This window comes from Hypanus sabinus, chromosome 10 (assembly GCF_030144855.1).
Source record: "Hypanus sabinus isolate sHypSab1 chromosome 10, sHypSab1.hap1, whole genome shotgun sequence".
NCBI lineage: Eukaryota > Metazoa > Chordata > Chondrichthyes > Myliobatiformes > Dasyatidae > Hypanus > Hypanus sabinus.
In genome coordinates, this window is record NC_082715.1 from 25,451,591 (window position 1) to 25,476,533 (window position 24,943).

A 24,943-nucleotide genomic window follows, 5' to 3' on the forward strand; every position below is an offset into this window, starting at 1 on the left:
ACCCCCAGGGTAGCAATCTCTGGATTGCTAACTGTGTCATGTGCCAGCAAGGGTAACAGCAGGACAACTTGGCAAATTAAAGTGTGGCTGAGAGACTGGTGCAGGAGGCAGAGTTTCAGATTTCTGGATCACTGGGGTCTCTTCTGAGGAAGGTATGAGTAGCACAAAAGTGACGGATTATACCTGAACCTGAGGAGGGCCAATATCCTTATGGGCAGGTTTGCTAGAACTGTTGGGGAGGATCTTAACTGATTTGGCGGGGATGGGAAACCGACAGGGCTGAAGGTAGGGCAGTTGGTGTACAAGGAAGGACAATCAGTGGAATGAGTTGCAGTATGATAGGGGGACAAAATCAAAAGATGATTAATACAGTACTGAAGGTGTTATATTTGAATGCACCAAGTATACGAAATAAGGTAGATGATCTTGCTGCACAGTTAGAGATTGGCAGGTATGATGCTGTGGGAATCAGGCTGAAAGAAAATTATAGCTCAGAGCTTAACATCTAAGGATACACATTGTGTCGGAAGGATAAGCAGGTAGGCAGAGAGGGTGGTGCGGCTCTGTTAGTAAAAATTGAAAGAGGTGACAAAAGATTAGAAAATACAGAATCATTGTGGGTAGAGTTAAAGAACTGCAAGAGTAAAAAAAAGTCTCTGATGGGAGTTATATATAGGCCTGTGAACAGTAGCCAGGATGTGGGTTGCAAATTGCAATGGGAGATAGGAAATGCACATCAAAAGGGTAATGTTATAATAGTCAAGGGGAATATCAATATAACCATATATAACAATTACAGTACAGAAACAGGCCATCTCGGCCCTTCTAGTCCATGCCGTATGCTTACTCTCACCTAGTCCCACTGACCTGCACTCAGCCCATAACCCTCCATTCCTTTCCTGTCCATATACCTGTCCAATTTTTTTAAAAATGACAATACCGAACCTGCCTCTACCACTTTTACTGGAAGCTCGTTCCACACAGCTACCACTCTCTGAGTAAAGAAGTTCCTCCTCATGTTACCCCTAAACTTTTGCCCCTTAACTCTCAACTCATGTCCTCTTGTTTGAATTTCCCCTACTCTCAATGGAAAAAGCCTATCCACGTCAACCCTATCTATCCCCCTCATAATTTTAAATACCTCTATCAAGTCCCCCCTCAACCTTTCTCTGTAACTTAGGTGCTGAAACCCAGGTAGCATTCGAGTAAATCTCCTCTGTACTCTCTCTATTAGCGACTTAGAGTAGCTCGTGGTTGAGCACACGAGGGGATCAGCTATTCTGGGTTCAGCGTGGTGCAATGTGCATTTGGGCGTGGAGTATCTGGCCAAAGTTGATTGGAAGAGGATACCAGCAGGGGTAACAGCAGAGCGGAAATGGCTGGAGTTACTGGGATCAATGCAGAAGGCTCAGGGTAGATAGACCCCAAAGGAGAAGTAGTTTTCTAAAGGCAAGGTGACGCAACTGTGTCTGACAAGGTAAGTCAAATGCAACTTAAAATCCAGAGAGGGCATATAATTGAACAAAAATTAGTGGGAAGTTAGAGGATTGGGAAGATTTTAAAAATGAACAGAAGGCAACTAAAAAAGTCACATTCAAGAGGATACCAAACATTTTTTCAGATATACAATGAGTGAAAGAAATGGAAGAGTAGATACTGGACCGCTGGAAAATGACGCTGGAGAGGTAGTATTGGACAAGGAAAAGGCAAATAAACTGAAGAAGTATTTTGCATCAGTCTTCACTGTGTAAGACGCTAGCAGAATACCATAAGTTTGAAAGTGCTATGGGGCAGAAGTGGGTGCAGTTGCTATTACTGAGGAGAAGTTGCTTGGGAAACTGAAAGGTCTGAAGGTAGATAAGTCAGCTGGATGAGATGGACTACAACCCAGGGTACTGAAAGAGGTAGCTGAAGAGATTGTGGAGGTATTAGTAATAATCTTTCAAAAATCACAAGGTTTTGGCAAGGTTCAGGAGGACTGGAAAATTGGAGATGTCACTCCACTCTTCAAGAAGGGAGAGAGGCAGAAGAAAGAAAATTATAGGCCAATTAGTCTGATCTCAGTGGTTGGGAAGATGTTGGAGTCAATTGTTAAGGATGTGGCTTTTAGGTACTTGGAGACATGTGATAAAATGGACCAAAGTCAGAATGGTTTCCTGAAGTGGATATGGAGAGGACGTTTAGGACCAGATGCACAAGCCTCAGAATAAAGGGACGTCCATTTAGAGCTGAGATGAGGAGGACTTCCTTTAGCCAGAGAATGGTGAATCTGTGAAATTTGTGCCACAGGCGGCTGTGGAGGCCAGGTCATTCAGTGTATTTAAGGTGAGCTTTGATAGATTCTTGATTAGTCAGGGCATGAAAGGCTACAGGGAGAAAGCAGAAGAATGGGGTTGAGAGGGAAAATGGATTAGCCATGATGAAACCCAAAACAGACCAAACCAAATGGCCTAATTCTTCTCCTATGTCTTATAGTCTTACTCGGACTCTGAAACTTGACAATTCAAACTTGGGGAAAAGGTATATCTATTCTGCTCATAATCTTACAAACTTCTATCAGATTTCCCTTTCAAGCCTCCATGGCCCTAGAGAAAACAACTCAATTTTGTCCAAGCTCTTGTTATAGCACATGCCCTCTAATCCAGACAGCAGCCTGGTAAACCTCTTTAGCACAATCATCCAAAGCCTTGACATCCTTTCTATAATAAGACCAGAACTGTATGCAATACTCCAGATGTGGCTAAACTAGAGTTTGAAAAAAGTGCAATGTAACTTTCTCTGTTTTGAATTCAGTGCTTTGACTGATAAAGACAAGAATGCCAAATACCTTCTTAATCATCCTATCAATCTGTGTAGCCACTTTCAGGGATCAATAAACTTGGACCTCAAGATCCTTCTGCTCAGCAACAATGTTAAGGATCTTGCCCTTTGACAGTGTACTGTCTCTTTATATTTGACCTACCAAGGAGCAACACTTCACGTTTGGCCAGGTTAAACTCCATCTGCCACTTCTCCGCCGATATCTTCAATTGATCTATAGTCTACTGCATTCTTTGCAGTCTGCTACATTATATACAATATTACCAATCTTCCTACTAATAGCAAACTTACTAATCCACTTATCTACATTTTCATCCAAGTGATTTATTTCCATCACAAAAAACAGAGGTCCCAGCTGAGATCGCTAAAGGATATCATCACAGAGCTCCAGCTAGAATAAGTCCATTCAACCACTATCCTCTGTCTTCTACGGACAAGCCAGTTCTGAAGCCAAATGGCAAACTTATCATGAATCCCGTGCACCTTAATCTTCTGGAGGAGACTCCCATGAGGAACCTTCTCAAATGCCTTACATGTTGATGACATCTATAGCTCTGTCTTCATCAATCACTCTTCTCATCTTGTCAAAAAACACAATCAAGTTAGTAAGACACAACTTGCCCCACACAAAACCATGCTGGCTCTCCCTAACTAGGTCATAGTTTTCCAAATACTCATAAATCATATTCCTAAGAATTCACTCCAGTAACTTCCATAAGATCCACCCCACTATCCATCAGACCATAAGATATACGAGCAGAATTAGGCTATTTGGCCCATCAAGTCTGCTCTGACATTTCATCATGGCTGATCCCCACTCTCATGTCTTCTCCATGTATTCCTTCATGTCCTGACCAATCAAGAATCTGTCAACCTCTGCCTTTGTTGTTCAGTTGAGTCTGACTCTTCGTGATCTCACGGACTCCTGCACATCAAGCTTTTTCTTAATTGGAAACTGCCTCTCTAAGATCCCCCAAGATGATACGCATTGTCTGAATGATATTAACTATCCATTGTAGCCTCTGTCATCCTCTCCTTCTTTTATCTTCTGCTTTACCTAACATGAGAGTCTTCTCCAAGAAATCCTGTCTTCTCATGATGTGGTCAAATCATCTGAGTTTTTGTCTCATAATCAAGCCTCCTAGTGAGCAGTCTGACTGTACTGCTTCAGGTATTGACTTGTTAGATCTTCTTGCTGACCAACAAACTCTTTAACACTTTATTCCAGAATCCAAGTTCAAAAGCATCAATTCTTTTGTGAACTATCTTACTAATAGTCCAGCTCTTACAGCCATACACCACAACTGGAAATACCATCGACTTGACTATACAGATCTTCGCAGACAATGCTATGTCTCTGCTCTTCAGTATTTTATCTAAATTTGCCATTGTTGCGCCCCAGAAGTAAGCATTGTTTGATTTCGTGGCTGCAGTTACCATCTATAGAAATCTTTGAACCGAGAAAGACAAAATCCATCACTGCTTTCACTTCCTTCCTATTTATTACCACAGAGTTAATAGGGCTGGTCAACATAGTCTTGGTTTTCTTAATATTGGGCAACAATCCAGCTTTTGCACTTTCTTCTTGATTAGAAGCTTTCTTGTATCCTCACTTTCAACTTTTAGAGTAGTACATATACATAAAGTTTTGGTGTGTAGGATTTTGGCCAATTGGGCTGGGTAATTATCTTTGCAAGACTATAGAATTGTGTGTTTGTATTGCTCAATGCTGGGGTCTGTAGAAAATCCTGGTGTTACCCTTTAGCCTACTGCTGTAGATGTGAGACTGTGTGATGTTGCCTTCTAGCCTGCAGCTAGCTTGCTAATAACAATACCAAATATGGAAATGTTGAAGAAACCATACCCAATAGAATCAACCGTAAAGAGGGCACAGGTACTGTCTATAGCAGAGATGTGCTGTTGCTCTCCGTGTCACGTAAATAAAGAGTCTCCTGACGAATACCTGGGTCTGAGTCTTGTGTGGAAGAGGAAATTCCTAACACTTGGCCTCTACAGCTGCCTGTGGCAAAGAATTCCACAGATTTATCACTCTTTGGCCAATGAAACTCCTCATCTCCACTCTAAAAGGATACCCCTCAATGTTGAGGCTGTGCGCTCTGGTCTTAGACTCTCCCACCAGAAGAAACATTCTCTCCATATCCACTCTATCAAGGTCTTTCACCATTTGATAGGTTTCAATGAGGTCACCTCTCATTCTTCTGAACTTCCCTACTACTGACACAAGAATTGCCAGTCTATAGATTCCAGGATTATCCCAGGTTCTTTTCTTGAATAATGGAACAACATTAGCTACTCACCAGTCCTCTGGGACCTAGTCAATGGCTAGGGAGGACAGAAAGATATTGGTCAAGGCCTAAGTAATCTCCCACTTTGTCCCTCTCAATAAACTAGGGTACAATCCCATCAGCAATATGTGGTGCATGCTAGCTCGATTTCAGCATTTAATAGTTTGGATAGGTACATAAATGGTGGGGTAAAGAGGGCTACAGTCTGGATGCACATTTAAACACAAAGTACACTGCAGATGCTGTGGTCAAATCAAGACGTACAAAAAAGCTGGGTGAACTCGGTAGGTCGGGCAGCATCTGTTGAAAGAAGCAGTCAACGTTTCGGGTCAAGACCCTTCATCAGGACTAAAGAAGGAGCGGGAAATGTGTCTGGGTGCACATTGATAGGCGTAGGCAGTTTAAATGGTTTGTTATGCACTAGGTGGGCCAAGGGGTCTGTTACTGTGTTGTACTTTTCTATTACTCTATATCTTGAATTTAAATGCCATGTTAACGATTTTGCAGAAAAAATACACAAAAACACTTAAAAAACTGGAATAAATTCATATTAATTCTTTCCATTTGGGTTGAGCCTGATTATGTCAAAACCTTTCTCAAAAGGGTGCTTTCAAAATCTGGGCTAATTACACCCTGTAGGTCATACTTTTCTATGAAGTTAAGAAGTAAATGAATGGCTGAAATGTCACCTGTTATTACCAACTACACTGCATGCCTGATTGATTTAAAGTGGGCAAATCAGAAGGAACGTCAAAGGAGATTGTAGGTAGCAATGAAATACAATTAGAGGTTGTGCAAACTGGTCCACTACCTTTCCAATTTCTAAATTATCCACTATGAATTAATGTAAAATGATGAAATCAGTGCGATAAGTTGAGCTCATTCTAAGATGCCAGTCATTTTGGAAATTAAAGATAATAATTTATGTGTTTTATCAACTACAAACTTCTTCCTTAATCATCCCTTTCATTCTCAGCTAGTTCTTTGTTCATGAAAAACTGTTGAAAACCCATGGATAATTTGGTCCACTTTATTGTCTCTGTTACAGTTTAGTTGTATCAGAGTCTCCCAATCTCACCTGATGTCAAGCTGATCACATTTCTCATCCATCCTCAATTCCTCTCCAAGCCTATTTGTCTGATTTAAAAATTTGGCCTGAAACTTTAATGAGTTGATTATTTTCATTTCTTTGCTTCTTACAATTTTGTGGTTTATTTTTCTTGGGATCTTTGATTATAATCCATAAAGCCCTGCTCAATTTGGCCCCAGTAGTATTTAACTGGACATTTTCTCACATCCAAGTATTCCAGAAAAAAAAAGATAGGCTTCATTTCATAGCATTAACCTAGTGGGTGTCCTTTAACTGCATATAAATTAGAATTTACTTATATCTTGCATCCATCCCACAATGTGAGGGAGTAAAAATCTTTACGTTATGACTCTGTTGCAATGCACAGATATGTAAATTTAAAACTCTAATGGCTTGTAGAATGAAGCTGTCCTGTGGCCTGTTGGTCCTGGCTCTAATGCTACAGTAGTGTTTGCCAGACGAAAGCAGCTGAAACATTTTATGGTTAGGGTGACTGGTGTCCCTGATGATCTTCCAGGTCTTCTTTCTGCACATTCTTTCAATGTCTTCAGCAGAGGGAAGTTCATGACCGTATATGTGCTGGGCTCTGCAGTGCCCAGCGATCAAGGTTGGTGCAGTTCCCGTACCAGGTGATGATACAGCCAGTCAGTGTGCTCTCAATGGTGCCCCTGTAGAAGGTCTTGAGGATTTGGGGACCTATGCTGAACTTCTTCAGTTGCCTGAAGTGGAAGAAACGCTGTTGTGCTTTTTTTTTGCCATAAAGCCAGAGTGTACAGGCCAGGTGAGATCATCGGTGATGTGTATACCAAGGAACTTGAAACTCCTCACCCCCTCAACTGCAAACCCATTAATGTTGATCAGGGCAAGCCTGCCTCCATTCCTCCTGTAATCCACAATCAGCTTTTTTGTGTTTTGGACATTGAGGGAGAGGTTGTAATCCTGGCCACTCTGTGTCAGGGTGCCAACCTCTCCTCTGCCTCATTACCGCTAGAAATAAGGCCGATCAAAGTCATGTTATCTGCAACTTTGATCAGCAGATTGGAGCTATGTGTGGCAGTACAGCTGTGAGTGTAAAGGGAGTAGAGAAGGGGACACAGAACACAACCCTGGGGGGCACCTGTTTTGAGTGTTAGAGGGGCAGAAGTGAGGGAGCTCACCCTTACCACCTGTTGGTGATCCGATAGAAAGTCTACGATCCAGCTGCACAAGGTGGGTCTTTGCATAAAGTGCCAAATGAATTACAAGGCAGCATATTCCAACAAATGCCACAACCCAAACCTATTATGTAATTCGATATAATCAACAATGTTGCCGACACCAGTCGATTGGACGTGGACATTCCAATAATGCTGTATTATAATATAGAGCTGGTTAGATTGGCAATTCCATGCCCTTGAACCAAAAATCTTAGAAAAAGTAGTGGACATGACCTCGTCCATTGTGTGTAAAGCCCTCCCCGCCATTGAGCAGATCTACACAAAGCATTGTTGTAGGAAAGCAGCATCTATGATCAGGGAACCACAGTATCCGGGACATCCTCTCTTCTTCTTACTGCCATCAAGAAGGTACAGGAGACTCAGGACTCACACCACCATGTTCAGGAACAGTTATTACCCCTCAACTATCATGCTCTTGAACCAAAGGAGGATTACTTCACTCAACTTCACTTGCCCCATCATTGAAATGTTCCCACAACTTACGGACTCAATTTCAAGGACTCTTCATCTCATGCTCTCCATATTATGATTATTTCTTTTTGTTTTTGCATACAAGTTGAATGCCCAAGTTGCGCGGTCTTTCATTCATTCTATGATGGTTAATATTATAATCCGGATTTATTGAGTATGCCTGCAAGGAAATGGATCTTGGGGTTGTATAAGGAGGCATACAAATATTGTAGTGATAAAATGACTTTGAACTTTGATTTACTAACCAAATGGTAAGAGTAGTGAGCCAATTAAGTCTGTCCAAAACTGATGCTGGACCATCAAGTCCACTCTGCTTCTCCTCACATCCCCTTTTCCTCACTCCCTTCAAGCTCTCCAATGTCAGTTGCTATATAATCTTCTGAGCCAAAAATAATAACTGTGCAACCAAGCAATGCCTGGAAATACAGATAATTATGTACCATTCCACAAATTTTATGACAAATGAAATTTTATATCATTTCCTTTTAAAATTTGAATTAGTGAATTTACTATTTAAGGAAAGATTACACATAGGTTACAGACTACAACCCAGGTAAGTATCCAGTTTTTCTGGCATTACAATTTGGAGTATGGGAATGAAACATTTTCAAAAATATCTTATGGAATTTTGAATAAGGGAATAATAATGAGACTCTCAAAAGAATTGAATTGCATTTTGAAAGGCATAGCAGCTGGAGCATTATAATATGTAACCACAGGGAATTCTCCATTACAAAATTTCTAATGCTTACTGACATTAAGTATGCTCAATTAAACAGTATCTACTGTGATTTATTAATAAATCATAATACACCTTGTTTTGAACAGACGGAAACAGCCAACAAGAAAACCACTGGTATCCCCAAAGGTTCAAGTTTCAAACACACTTAAAACAACTAGAAGTTATTACATTTGTAAATACCATAAATTGTATTACATTCCACAGCTGTAATTCATCATGTATATTCCCAAATGACACTGAATTTTGACTAATGTGGAACATTAAAACTCTGCTTTTGTTAAAATGATTTTTAAAATACATCTCCACAAAGATGTCCTGCATTGGTAAAAATTTTCTTGATAAGTATGTACAGGGATGGTACTTTGTAAATACCATCAATCATAAAACAATGAGAATATTGTTGAAGGGATTTTTTTTGTATATATATTTCTTAAAAGAATCTCAATATTTTGTTATTCTGCAACTGCTCCAATCTGTGAGTATTCACTCCCCTATCTGATTTCACCTTCCTTAATTATCAGATTCTAGTATCTCCACTTATCACTTTCGGGCCCCTGTCCCTACCTCCTCTCTCCCCTCCTCCATCTACCCATCATTCCTGTCCACACGTTTCTGCCTCAAAAATCCCTCTCACTAATTTATACTGACCATCTCCCTACTACAGGCCCTTCACAGATACTAATCACAATATTTTGACCCAGATTACAGTATCTGCTGTCTTGTGCCCCAATATTTCATTTGCTTCACAAACATGAGTTAATTTGCAGATGATGGAAATCCGAGCAACACACACAAAATGCTGGAGGAACTCAGCAGGCCAGGCAGCATCTATGGAAACAGTCCACATTTCGGGCTGAGACCCTCCCGATGAAGGGTCTTGGCCTGAATTGTTGACCATTTTCATAGATGCTTTCTGGTCTGCTGAATTACTCTAGCATTTTGTGTGTGTTGTTTTGCTCGCTTCATTAGCTCATATTCTTAAATTTTATAATGCCATGTACAGATGAATTTGACATTTTCAAATTTAAGGGCATTTTATAATGACATTAAATTTTATAATGCCAAATTCATCTGAATGAAATTGTCAAATAATTTGTCACACTCTATAGCGGTTCAGAAAACAATGCCATAAAAGCCATCATATCATGCAAATCACATTGTTCTTGTAATCATGCTTACTATCAAGGTATGACTTTTATGAACACTAAACTTAGATTTTTCAGTGTTTTGCTAACAACTCCAGCTTACACGGACTCCAACAAAGGACTTGGGGTGTAGTTAGCAGTTCAACACGAAGCTCATAATTTACAAGAGAATGGTGGAAAAACTGCTGTTCAATATCACTACAGTGTGTAACTGACAATGCCTCACTGAATGTGGAAATTTAGTCATTGCTATTAGAGACAGTGCAAATTAGTGAACTGGACTCCAAAGCCAGATACCTGATGAAGATCAGGATGCAGAGGGAAGATAGGATGAATACATACTTTTCATCTTTTCCGGTCTAAACAGTCCTTCCAGATGAAGTTGTGATCCATATAACAATTACAACATGGAAACAGGCCATCTCGGCCCTTCTAGTCTGTGCTGACACTTACACTCACCTAGTCCCATTGGCCCGCACTCAGCCCATAACCCTTCTTTCCTTTCCTATCCAATTTTGCTTCAAATGACAATACCGGACCTGCCTCTACCACTTCTACTGGAAGCTCATTTCACACAGCTACCACTCTCTGAGTAAAGAAATTCCCCCTCGTGTTACCCTTAAACTTTTGCCCCCTCTCAAATTATGTCCTCTTGTTTGAATCTCCCCTACTCTCAATGGAAAAAGCCTATCCATGTCAACTCGATTTATCCCCCTCATTATTTTAAATACCTCTATCAAGTCCCCCCTCAACCTTCTATGCTCCAAAGAATAAAGACCTAACTTGTTCAACCTTCCCCTGTAACTTAGGCGCTGAAACCCAGGTAACATTCTAGTAAATCTTTTCTGTACTCTCTCTCTATTTTGTTGATATCTTTCCTATAACTCGGTGACCAGAACTGTACACAATACTCCAAATTCGGCCTTACCAATGCCTTGTACAATTTTAACATTACATCCCAACTCCTATTCTCAATGCTCTGATTTATAAAGGCCAGCATACCAAAAGCTTTCTTCACCACCCTATCCAGATGAGATTCCACCTTCAGGGAACTATGCACCATTATTCCTAGATCACTCTGTTCTACTGCATTCTTCAATGTCCTATTTGGATTATTCCTACCAAAATGTAGCACCTCACACTGATCAGCATTGAACTCCATCTGCCATCGTTCAGCCACTCTTCTAACTGGCCTAAATCTCTCTGCAAGCTTTGAAAACCTACTTCATTATCCACAACGCCTCCTACCTTAGTATCATTTGCATACCTACTAATCCAATTTACCACCCCCTCATCCAGATCATTAATGTATATGACAACGAACACTGGACCCAGTACAGATCCCAGAGGCACACCACTAGTCACCGGCCTCCAACCTGACAAACAGTTATCCATCTCTACCCTCTGGCATCTCCCATCTAGCCACTGTTGAATCCATTTTCCTACTCCATTTGCATTTCTTTCAGGCTGGGTTCACAGTGTGGTCACATCTACATTGTAGAAATTGCATGCATACTCTTTTGTCTCTTTTTCAGTTCTGAGAAAGGGTCTTGATGATTTTTGTTTCCTTTCCCACAGATGCAGCTACCATGTGGTTTGCTATTGAAATGAGAGTTAAAAAAAACAAGGATGATTTTCTCAAATACAGAAACTCAGCAGATGCTGAAATCTGGAGCAACACACACAAAATGTTGGAGGAATTCAGCAGGTTGTCAGGCAGCATCGATGGAAAACTAAACACTTGAAGTTTTGGGTCGAGACCCTTCTTCAGGACTGAGAGGGAAGGAGGTCAATGCCTGATTTAAATTTCCTTTCCCTTTCCCTATTGCCCAAACTGACCTTTAGCCTCCTCCCACCTGCCTATTAGTTCCCCTTGGGTCCCCTCCTCCCCTTTCTCCTATTGTCCACTGTGCTTTCCTATTGGATTCTTTCTTCTCCAGCCCTTGACCATTTCCACCCTCCTGGCTTCACCTATCACCTTCTAGCTAGCCTCTTTCTCCTTCCCCAACCTTTTAATTCAAGTATTCTCCCCCTTCCTGAAGAAGGGTCTCACCCTGAAATGTTGACTGATTCCTCTTTCCCACAGATGCTGCCTGACCTGCTGAGTTCCTCCAGCATTTTGTGCCTGCTGCTATGGATCACTTTCTTCTTTCTGACAACTCATTAAGGACACTCACTATTCAGAACATGCCCTCTTCTCATTACTACCATCAGGGAGGCAGTACAGGAGACTGAGGACACACACTTTAGGGACAGTCTTCACCCCTCTGCCATCAGATTTCTGAACAGTCCACGAACATCATCTTGCTACTTTGCTCTCTTTTTGCACTATGTATTTGATCTTTATTTATGGTAATTTTTAATCTTTTGGAAGTGTACTGCTGCTGCAAAACAACAAATTCATGACATGGGTCAGTGACGATAGGTTTCAAAGGTGCATTTAATGCCAGAGAAATGTACACAATATACACCTTGAAATTCTTTTTCTTTGCAGGCATCCATGAAAATGAATGCCAAAAGAATGAATGACTAAAGTTAAAGGTTAGACCCCAAAACTCCCCCCCAGCTCCCCCCTCCCACGCACAACTAGCAGCAAGGCAATGGCACCCCCCCCACAACCAGCAAAAAATCATCAGCACCCTCCTCCGAGCACTCAAGCATGCAGCAAAGCATCAATAAAGACACAGACAACGCGAGTGAATCTGCAGATGCTGGAAATAAATAAAAACACAAAATGCTGGCAGAACTCAGCAGGCCAGACAGCATCTATGGGAGGAGGTAGTGATGACGTTTCAGGCTGAAAACCATCATCAGGATCCAGGCCTGCTGAGTTCTGCCAGCATTTTGTGTTTTTAATAAAGACACAGACTTGCAGCACCCCGAAAACTACTCATTCACCTGATAATTCGACACACCACAGGCTCACTCTCTCCCTAATACAGGAAAAAGAGATGTGCCTGTTTCACAGTGAAAGGGGAGGCATAACAAACAACTCGCCGATTTACGACGTTGAAAGTCTGTTGCGTCGCTTTTTCCGAGCTCTGCTGCAAAACAATCTGCCTGATTCTGACTGCACTTAGTACTTACCCACTATTTTTTCTTTTTTTTTAATGTTAAGTCCAGTGCCATTTCTATGGAAATGGTTATCTTCAGCTTATGCATACAACTTAAAAAATGACGTGGTGCAACAGACTCTGTTAGTTACAGGAAGAGAAAGAAAATTACCAGAACATCTCTTCATAAGCAATCAACACCTCAAATCTCCTGATGCCTTTATTTGATCATTTATTCTGCAATACCCAAAGTCATCTTGATTTTCTTTATACAGCATTAGAATAACTCAGAAAATACATCGCAAGTGAATAACTCATTACATCTTTCATCCTAAACAGTATTATTCTTGCATTGATTGCCCTGCTAGATTACCTTTAGACAGATTTAAAACACATTGTTTCCTTCTGATAATCATTTCTTGTCGTAAGCCATCTATAATACTGCCTCAACTATTAGAAGTCATGATTCATCAATGTAGGCTTTTAAGCACGAGGTACAGCTGACATTAAGTCACACATAGCTTTATTTAAACTAGTTCGCTAACACATGTGGAGAAACAAAGCTTCAGAATGTCTCACATAAGAGGAAAAATTTGCATTTGGTCCAAGTTTAGAGGCCTCCCAACTATCTCAATCTTCTTTATTCAAATAGGTTAGCAATTAACCAGCACACAATGTAAACAATTCTATGAATGAATTAAAATATGACCAGTTACCCACACCAACCACTACATATAAAAGTAAACTATTTAAAAACATCCAAACTTAAAAGCTCTTTCAAAAAAAATTCTGTAAGAAATGATTGTTCTGCTTTCAAATAGGTTTACAAGCAAACAATAAATACAATGTGCTTTCTTCATATAGACATATTTACACTCATCTTTGGCTTATAATAAAGGTTGCATTACAAATTACCCTGTGTGATCCCAAAGATCACACATTAAACTTTAATAAGCCAGCCAGATATTAGCTCATATACAATAGCAGTCTGTGCACAATTCTGCTTTTAAATGAGCTTGGTTGAAAACAAGATGTAGCGTCACAGCGTTCGAACTTGTGCATGCAGAACTACATGTTGTTTTGTTTGGATAATAAAAAAATTCAAAACTGTTCTTGAATAACACTTGAGTTTTTTTTAGCCTATCACTGAGCAATGAAATCTCGAGTCAGATCATATTGTTATGATGGCACCAAATGCTGTCTGGTAATAGCCTGGATGCACAAATACACTGTCATCATAGTTAAGACTCTTTGTATAATAGAATACTTAAGCTGGTTTTTAAAAAAAAAACTCAATTAAATGTGTACTCTTCATGCGCAGCATTAGTGATAATTTCCCATTCAAATTTAGCACAAATCTGTACTGATGTAAATGTGATAACTAAGAAGATTCAAGGTATTCCAAAGCAACATCGTAACAGAATCGATACTGATCCTGAAAAACAAAGCAAAAGAAAATTACTTCAGTTTTTCATCTAAATATAGTAACTATACTTTATTTTCTATAAATTTTATATTAGTGAATCTGTGGGGAAAAAAATCGAATATAGGGATAAAAGAGCTTTGTCTGTTGTTCAAGCTTTGTGTCCTTGTGAACATCTTTGAGTTTCCCAATTAAAGTTCCAAATATGCACAACTAGAGTATAGCGCTGGCCAAAACCCATCATTAGAGCAACAACATAGCTGTACAAGCTAATGGTAGATAGATGAGCCACAAATCAACTCTGCATTGTTTCACTCACTTGTCTGCTACTGCACATAAACAAGCTGATTTCCTTGTAACTCCGAGTTCCACACCTGTGGACTCTCCATGATAGCATGCTAAAAGATTAGCCAATTGAAATCTGGTACCGAGCTTTATTTTAAAATTTCCCTGACAATAATAATTTCCTGACAGAATCATAAAACATCACAGCTGTCTACTTGCAAACAGCTTGATAACTTGCAGATCGTAGAGAGGCTGAAAAATATTTAGCTTCCACTCCCTTGAAAACCAGTATTCATTTTGCTTATATCATCACTCTAGTGTTGAGTTATGAGTTGGTTAACTGGCCAATTGATCTTAAGCTGGTGCAATTTTCATTTAATTGGGGAACACAATTTATTTAAATGGGATGCTACTACAGAAAGGCCTGCAAGGAATGAAATGACAGCAGAATGGCTAGTATTTATTGTTGAAGCTGTATAAGATGTTGCTGAGGACTAATTTGGAGTATCGTGTGTAGTTTTGGTCACCCACCTACAGGAAAGATATAAATAAGATTGAAAGAGTACAGAGAAAGTTTACAATGGTGTTGCCGGATCTGGAGAACCTGAGTAATAAGGAAAGATTGAATAGGTTAGGACTTTATTCCTTGAAACCCAGAAGATGGAGAGGAGCTCAGCTAGAGGTATACTAAAATATGAGTATACAAAAAGTATTGTACTTTTTGATGACTCTATTTAATTCTAGAATAAAGCAAGGAAATAAGGGAAAACTAGTGCTCGGCATTAATAAAGTATTATTTTTATTATTAAAACAAAAAGGATTACTGAACAACTGAGTAGCATCAATGAGAGGACAAAGGCAAAAGCAAAACAATGGGAAGTGGAACTCATGTTATATGAACTATTCTGTAAAATCTTTTTCCAACACCTACAGTATCATGGCTACTTTTAATAAAATCTATGTAGCACTCGGGATTTTCCAGCAATATAATCTGCAGGAATTGAGACACTTTGAACAGTATTCGAAACTTTTAAAATTTCCGTTTATCTCCACCTCATAACAGAAAGTTAATACAGGTGTACTGTGCATAAACAGGGTCACACTTTTAAATATTAGTAAACCAAATAAAAGCATGGAATAATATAGTTTAAAAACTCTGCAGAAAGTAATAATGATCTTGGTCATATTCTGAAATTAGTCAAAATTCCAAATGATGAATTTGAAGTTAAATGATATCCATTTTGTTTTGTGAAACAGAATGCTTCTGCAAAAGATGTGGATGGGGAAAACCTCTGGGCTAATTGTGCATGTTGATGGTTTCTGATTATTGCTAGTAACAGAATAGCAGCTGAACAACACAGTGGCATTAATCTCATAGCAACCAGAAAATGTATTGGTTTCATTTACCTAAAAACTAAGACGAGATGCACCAAATGAAATGAAAATGAAAAAAAAGACAGTTTATGGGTATAATGGAAAATGCTGCTACAGGCCCTGGGGATGTGTAAATATTCACCCATCAAGCAACATTTCCACTTGTTACCATTACAAATAAAAATTCAATTACTTCCCATCAGCACTTCAACGGTAAACGTGAAGTTCACAACACATCATTCAAATGATCACAATCCTTTTGCTCTCGCCAAATGAAAAATGTTGTGGTTAAATCTAGTAAATCTGAGCAGCGTTGGCAGCCAAACCTCAAATATTAGCAAACCTATTTTCTGTATATTTTGGAGTACTGATTTTGCAATAGGGGAAAAAAATAAGATCGAATGTACTGATTTTTTTTCTTTTTTGAACCAGTTGTCGTGTTAAATTTATAATTAGCATAATACATGAAGGAAATGCCCAGGGGTGAAAGTTTAACATTGTTCAAGTTGTTGTAATCAATAAAACTGTCATGGGAACCTTCTTAGATGGGAAATAAAGTTCTCAGATCTGAATTTAATAAAAGATTAATACTTTTTATAACCCCAAGAGATCCTGTAGATGTGCCCAGACCAACACACACAACTTGCTGGAGGAACAGGAAGCATCTATGTGACTAAACAGACTGCTTATTCATTTTCGTAGATGCTGCCTGACCTGCTGAGATCCTCCAACAATTTGTGTGTGTTACATCTGGTAACCTTCAATTTGCACAAGTCATATTTAAGACTTTTGGCAGAATTCTTCCAAACAATTCCAGTATGTCCTTTGATTTTTGGTTCTTTTTTACAGTTCCGACATCTTTTGTTCTGCCTTTCCTCTGTTCTCATTTATCTCCTATTTAAATCTCCTCCATATAGAATATATCTATAGAATATATATATATAATTTATCTATCTATCTACTAATGGAGATACAGTGCAGAATAGGCTCTTCTAGACCTCAAGCCACACTGCACAGCAATTCCCCACTTTACCCCTAGCCTAATCAAGGGGCAATTTACAACAACCAATTAACTTACCAACCATTATGTCTTTGGACTGTGGGAGGGAACCAGAACGCCTGGAGAAAACCCACATGGCCACGGGGAGAACGTACAACCTCCTTACAGGTAGTGTTGGCAATTGAACCCAGGTTGCCTGTACTGTAAAGCATTGTGCTAACCACTATGCTACCATGCCTCTCCATTAACAAACTTCATATTATTCTTCAAACGTGGTGCCATTCGGTCTTTCCTGATCTTCCTGCCACAGATATTCCTTTTATTTTCTCTCCTCAACCTCTTCCTTATCCAGAACTTAAGGTACATTGGATTTCTAACTTTTCCTAACTCTGAAGAGAAGTTTGACCTGACACAGCTCACGTCTCTACTGACACTACGTGACCTACACAGTACTCTGTGTATTTTATCCAAATCTTTTCAGTCTATCCTGGTCGGCTGTCCTGCTTATTAAACAGGCTGTGAGTATTGTGTGAGACCAGCCATACCACAACCTTAATCTTTAATCCAAAGAAAAGTGGTCAGATGTCTGCTCTTGCATCCAAAAGTATTGCAGAACATTTAAAGTGACTGCAATAAAACATCAATATGATTTTAAAATAATACCAATAGGCAGAAGTGTACAATTTATTTATTATATTGGATTTCATTTATTTTTGTACGTTATGAGGAGAATAAAAGGGAAAACGAATTCTCACCAGGGTTTCCACCATATTTGGTTTGCTGTTTCGAAGCGTCTTTACTCCATGGAAAATGTCGACTACATTTTGCCTTTTGATCATTTCGCAGATAATGTTAATGGCACAAAACATTCCACTGCGGCCTCCTCCGTTTCTGAAATGCACCAAGGAAATTCTCAATGTCTCTTTTTATTTTCCAGGTGGAATGGAACTGAAATCATTTTTGACAAATTATGCTACAATTCTTTGAGGATGTAACTGAGTAAGTTAAGGGAAATTAAGATGTAGTATATTCGACCGCTTCATCGGGCACCTCCCCTCGATCTGCCAAAAGTGGACCAACCCCCATTCCTGTTCTGACGGTCTCCTCTGGTGCCAAGATGAGGCCACTCTCAGGATGGAGGAGCAACACTTTATATTCCGTCTATGTAGCCTCCACCCTGATGGTAAGACTATCGATTTCTCCTTCCGTTCTCTCCTTTCTCTCCCCTCTTCCGCACACTGGCCTTTTACCTTTTCTCACCTGCCTATCACTTCCCCCTGGGTCCCTCCTTCTTCCCTTTCTCCTCTGGTCCACTATCCTCTCCTATTAGATACCTTCCCTTTACCATTTCCACCCACCTGGCTTCACCTATCACCTTCCAGCTGGCCTCTTTCCTCTCCCCACACCTTTCTATTCTGACAACTTCCCCCTTCCTTCTCAGTCCTGAAGAAGGGTCTCGGCCCGAAACGTCAACGTTTTATTCATTTCCACAGATGCTGCCTGACCTGCTGAGTTCCTCCAGGATTTTGTGTGTGTGTTACTATCTCATGTATTTGAATTTCCAGAAGGCATTTGATAAGATAATTAAAACAAAAGATTACTGCACAAGTGGATAATACATTAGCATGGGTAGAGGTGTGGCTACAGAGTTGGGATAAATGGGTTATTTTCAGAATGGTAATTAGTAACCAATGAGCAACGACAGGGATCTGTGCTGATGTCTCAACTAATTAAATTAATAAACTATTTTGTTAACTTGGGTGAATGCAGAGTTTGTTGTTGATATGGGTTGGCAGATTTAGAGGAGGCATGAAAATAGTAGAGCTGAAGGTAGTGTTACTGAACACAAGGACCACGATGTTGCCTGGATTGGAGCATTGAAGTTATAAGGAGAGATTGGATAAGGCTGGGTTTGATTACACTGCAGTGAAGGAGCTTGAGAGGTCCATGGACCCTTTGCTTAATGGTGTGGGTCCGTGGCATATCAGATAGAGGTTTATAAAATAACATAAAGGGCAGAGACAGTAACCAACAAGAATCTTTCCCTGTTGGTGAGGGTATCCAAAAACAATGGGTCATAGATTGAAAATGAGATGCAAGAAGTTGAGAGGGGACCTGAGGGGGAATCTTATCCACACACAGTATTTGGAATCTGGAAACCACTGCCTAAGGAGGTGAAGGATACAGATACAATCACAACATTTAAGAAGCATCTAACCAAGCATTTGATTCACCAAGGCAGAGAAGATGATGGGCTAAATGCATGTAAACAGGATTAGTACATCCAAGTACAAATATTGGCATAGACATGGTATACCAAGGGGCTGGGTCAATTACTTTAAACAGCCCGTAAAAGAATACAGATAATAAATGAATGAGCAAAAAGCTGGAAGATGGAGTATAATGTGGGGAAATGTGAAAACATCAAGTTTGGAAGCAAGAATGAAAAAGCTAATATTGCTGAGCAGAAAGAGATACTAATATGTTGCAGTACCAAGTGATCTGAGGGATTGAGTGCCTGAGCCACAAGAAGTTAGCATGCAAGTACAGCACGTACTTAGGAAGACAAATAAATTGGTATACAAAATTATGAGGGGTACAGATAGGGGAATTGAAAGCAGGCTTCTTTTCTACTGAGGTTGGTTGAGACTACAATGATATATCAGGGGTTAAGGGTGGACAGTGAAATATTTAAGGGGAATGTGAGGGGGAACTTAACTTCGACACTGGTGAGAGTGTGGGACAAGCTGCCAGCTGAAGTGGTAGATGCAGATTTGTTTTTTTCTGCATTTATGAGAAATTTGGATAAGGGCGTTGACGGGAGGGGTATGGAGGGCTATGGTCAGGGTGCAGGTCAATGGCACAAGGCAGAATAATAGTTTGGCAAAAATAATAGTTTGGCTGAAGGGCCTGTTCCTGTCCTGTAGTTCTCTTTGTCTCTATGAATGCTGGCCTTTATTGCAAGGAATATGGAGAACAAATATAGGGAAGTTTTGATGCAACCTTTGCAAGATTTTGGTGAAGTTGTACCGGGAGAACTGTGTACAGTTTTATTTTCGTTATCTGAGGAAGAAAATGTAAGTTCACTCCATTGATTCTTGGGAAAATGGTCTGACATATGAAAGAAGGTTTTGCTAAATCCAATAAAGTGCAGAAGTTTGAAAAGCGTTTTCTAGAAGCACATGTTATGATGAAGAGTCTTTGAACTGAAACATTAATTCTGCTCCCCCCTCCGCCTCCAGGGATGCTGGGAGTGTCCAGTATTTTTTGAAGGAGTTGATGAATAAAAACTACCCTTATGGTGTTACTCACAGACAGTGAACAATAGTTCGTCCTTCTCCTTCTTCACAGTCTTCTTGCCATTTATCAACCTGGAGAATTAACTTCAGAAATGATCGCTTTGAGGCAGGTATTTCCCTGTGAGCCGCCCATCCCAAGTACTGGAACTGCTGCACCATGAGATAACCTTCCTGTGGCTGAGGATTAAATAAAAAAAAACAGACATTGATGTACCTGCTTCCATATAAAAAAATAATAACTGACTGCTATCATGGAGGCTAATTCATCTTCCTAAAGTACCTGTAACGGCTGCCAGCGCACAAAAATATAGACAGTGTTATATTTATGCACATATATTTCCAACACAGCCTTCTCTTCCTACAGCTTTTATTTGCGAAATAATACTTCACACAAGGTGCTGCGGTACTGTATACCCAGAGAGAAGAAAACCTGTAGTAGGGTGTAATTCTCACTTGGAGAAATACACAGGGTGAACAGCAAGATGTTTCTCCAGCATTGCCATCCTGAACACCAGAAAATCCATCTAGTTGAGGAACAGTATGGTTATTTTCTTCTTCCAATTGCTGTTGTGAGGCTTGGCTGTAAATTTTAGTGTCACAATATGAAAACTGCAGCCTTAATTTTTGTCAAAGCAGCACCATGATGAGGTCAGAATACTATCCTGATGTGCAATTGGATATAATTAGAGTTCTTATTTAAAGGTAAAGACAAATCAACTCATTGTGCTACAAAGATGTGTTATATAGCAGTGAAGCAAGATGACATAGAAAACAAGATGTCAAGGAATGGAATTTTGCAATTAATGACCGAGTAACCCTGCCCAGTAACTGGATCACCCAGCAATGAACACGGTGAGGGGAGAAAGCATGTGTTAATTAAGGATTAAAGACATCACTGGCATCATGGTTTGCATCACACCAGCCCACCATCTTTTGCCATTACCTCATCTTAGAACTAGAGCCAGAATATAAAAGCAAGCGCTTAATGCTGAGACTTTACAAGGCACTGGTCAGATCACATTTGGAGTATTGTGAGCAGTTCTGGGCCCCATTTCTAAGAATGGATGCAGTTGCATTGGAGAGGATCCAGAAGTAGTCCATGAGAATGATACCAGGAACAAAAGGGTTAACATATGAGGAGTGTCAGATGGCTCTGGGCCGGTATTCACAAGAGTTTAGAAGAATGGAGGTGAGGAGGGGAATCACATTGAAATCTACTAATACTGAAAAGCCTAGATAGAATGGACATGAAGAGGATGTTTCCATAGTGAGAAAGCCTAGGACCAGGGGTCACAGCCTCAAAGTAGAAGAACATTCCTTTAGTATGGAGATGAAGAGGAATTTCTTCAGCCAGCGGGTGGTGATGGAGATGGTTGTTGACTTCAGGAGGGCACAGAGCGACTGCTCCCCACTGAACATCGACGGCTCCTCGGCAGAGATCGTTACGAGCACCAAACTTCTTGGTGTTCACCTGGTGGAGAATCTCACCTGGTCCCTCAAAATCAGCTCCTTAGCAAAGAAAGCCCAGCAGCGTCTCTACTTTCTGTGAAGGCTGAGATAAGTCCATCTCCCACCCCCCATCCTCATCACATTCTACAGGGGTTGTATTGAGAGTATCCTGAACAGCTGCATCACTGCCTGGTTCGGAAATTGCACCGTCTCGGATCGCAAGACCCTGAAGCGGATAGTGAGGTCAGCTGAGAAGATCATCGGGGTGTCTGTTCCTGCCATTACAGACATTTACACTACATGCTGCATCCGCAAAGGAAACAGCATTATGGAGGACCCCACGCACCCCTCATACAATCTCTTCTCCCTCCTGTCGTCTGGGAAATGGCACCGAAGCATTCGGGATCTCACGATCAGACTATGTAACAGTTTCTTCCCCCAAGCTATCATACTCCTCAATACCCAGAGCCTGGACTGACACCTTACTGCCCTATTGTCTTGTTTATTATTTATTGTAATGCCTGCACTGTTTTGTGCACTTTATGCAGTCTTGGGTAGGTCTGTAGTCTAGTGTAGTTTTTTTTTCTGTGTTGTTTTTTACGTAGTTCAGTCTAGTGTTTGTACTGTGTCATGTAACACCATGGTCCTGAAAAACGTTGTCTCATTTTTACTATGTACTGTATCAGCAGTTATGTTCGAAATGACAATAAAAAGTGACTTGACTTGACCTGAATCAGTGGAATTCATTGCCACATATGGCTGTGGTAAGTTATTGGGTGTATTTAAAGTGAAGATTGATAGGTTCTTTATTAGTAAGGGCATGAAAGGTTACAAGGAGAAAGCTGGAAATGGGTTGAGTGGGATAATAATTAAGCCATGATGGAATAGCAGAACAGACTTGATGGGTTGAATGGCAAATTCTGCTCCCACAATTTATGGTTTATCTTAATCCCAAAAGCTCCTCACATCTGTTTTCTAATCCTCCAGGCTACCTCCCTGCTCACTGGTGTTTTCCCTGAAACACAACTCCAGTATGTTCAGTCACACCACCATGAACAAGGGCAAATGGTATATGGTTTTGTCTCATATTAGTTAATTTGCAATGTCAGCTGCTTGCTTGGTTCAATTGCTTGCATTCTTGTCTTTGAGTTGATAGTTTAGTTCTCACCCAGGGATTTGATCAGAAAGATCGAGACTGACATTACTTTGATGTACTAAGGCAGTCTGACATTGTCTGATTATATTGAGCTGAGTGGGAATCCATCAACTCCCTCAGCTGGAAGCAAGTGATTTCATATAGGTCTCCCACTGAACAGCAGTGTTGTCATCAATGTCCTCCACAACATCCATGTCACTAAACTAAAATAGATAACCCTTTAACTATCACATTTCTGGTTTAAGAAAACCTACAGGGCATAAATTAACTTGTTTTTTACAATACAACACTACCTGCATTTCTAAAATATTTTAATGGCCATGTTTTGAGAAATAACAGATGAGGTACAAAAGGGGACAGACTATGGCAAGTTTCTTCTTTTTTGATTGTGAATAATATTTAACCTAATAGTTATCACACTGATAAGGCTGTCAACATAAAATATTGTTCAGCAGGATTATAGTTAATCAAGTGGTACATGTACAGTACAACCTATTCAACTGATTCAGCAGGTGAATTTTCATTGGGAGTTTGAGATCTGGTAGGTCACCAAAAACATTTGCAAATTTCTACAGATGGTACTGTTGAGAGCATTCTAACAGGCTACATCACCATCTGGTACGTGGAGTGGAATAGCTACAGCACAGGATCAAAATAAGCAGCAGGGGGTTGTAAACTCAGTCAGCTCCATCAGGGGCGCTGGCCTCCATGGTATCCAGGACATCTTCAAGGAGCAATGCCTCAAAAAGGCAGTGTCCATCATTAAGGACTCCCATCACCCAGGTCATGCCTTGTTCTCATTGCTACCGTCAGGTAGGAGATACAGAAAGCCTCAAGGCACACACTCAATGATTCAGAAACATAGAGGTGTATAAGATGCTGAGAGGCATTGATTGTGTGGATAGACAAAGGCTTTTTTCCAGAGCTGAAATGGCTACTATGAGGGGGCATAGCTTTAAGGTGCTTGGAAGTAGGTACAAGGGGGATGTCAGAGGTTAAGCTTTTCACACAGAGAGTGGTGGGTGCGTGGAATGCACTGCCAGTGAAGGTGGTAGAGGCGGATATAATAGCATCTTTTAATAATAAGGTTGTAAGAGTGCAAAGAAGGTTTACAGGGATGTTGCTGGCACTTGAGAAACTGAGTTACAGAGAAAAGTTGAATAGGTTAGGACTTTATTCCCTGAAGCGTAGAAGAATGAGGGGAGATTTGATGGAGGTATATAAAATTATGATGGGTATAGATAGAGTGAATGCAAGCAGACTTTTCCCACTGAGGCTAGGGGAGAAAAAAACCAGAGGTCATGGGTTAAGGGTGAAGGGGGAAAAGTTTAAAGGGAACATTACTGGGGGCTTCTTCAAACAGAGAGTGGTGGGAGTGTGGAATGAGCTGCCAGATGAAGTGGTAAGTGCGGGGTCACTTTTAACATTTAAGAAAAACTTGGATGGGTACATGGATGAGAGGTGTATGGAGGGATACGGTCCAGGTGCAGGTCAGTGGGTCGAGGCAGAAAAATGGTTTGGCACAGCCAAGAAAGGCCGAAAGGCCTGTTTCTGTGCTGTAATGTTCTATGATTCTATGAGACTCTTAGAGCTATGCAATAGGGTAATTCTAGACAGCTTCTAAAGTAGATTAAATGGTCGGCACAACAGTGTGGGCCAAAGGGCCTGTAATGTCATGTAGATTTTCCATGTTCTCTCACAGTTTCTTCCCTCTGCTTTGCTGAATGGACATTGAACCTATGAACACTACTGCACTGCTGCCCCAAAATCAACAAACTTCATGACATATGCTCATGATATTAAACCCGCCTCTGATTCTACAAAGGTTAAAAACAGCAAAGACTGGAAGCCTATAATCATTTTGAACCCACCAGGTGAAGTCATTCTAATGTGATGTAATTTCTTTCCCAGACAAATAAGAATGAAGGAAATTTGCTCATTTTATCAGGACAGCAAAATCCCGTCCATCATTGAATAAGAACAGAGAAATGAACTAGGCAGATATGAAAAGATCTTACTCTTGTCATTGAATGCATCTTGTGTGTGTTGCTTGGATATCCAGCGTCTGCAGATTCTCTCATCGTTGACTGCATTGACAAGATCAAACTATATG

The 24,943-nt window shown here is 40.3% G+C and overlaps 1 protein-coding gene across 6 annotated transcripts in view; it reads right to left on the minus strand.

The window, feature by feature from the left end:
- Nucleotides 1-13,056: 13,056 nt before the first annotated feature.
- Nucleotides 13,057-24,943, minus strand: part of ptprk (protein tyrosine phosphatase receptor type K) — a 656,369-nt gene continuing 644,482 nt past the window's right edge. For all 6 annotated transcript variants that reach the window (XM_059981530.1, XM_059981528.1, XM_059981529.1 and 3 more), the window contains 3 exons: nt 20,239-20,402; nt 17,682-17,817; nt 13,057-14,279 (listed from right to left, as the gene is read on the minus strand). In XM_059981530.1, the coding sequence (XP_059837513.1) occupies nt 14,226-14,279; nt 17,682-17,817; nt 20,239-20,402 (354 nt within the window). In that variant the 3' untranslated portion in view covers nt 13,057-14,225. The remainder of the gene's footprint in view (nt 14,280-17,681; nt 17,818-20,238; nt 20,403-24,943) is intronic.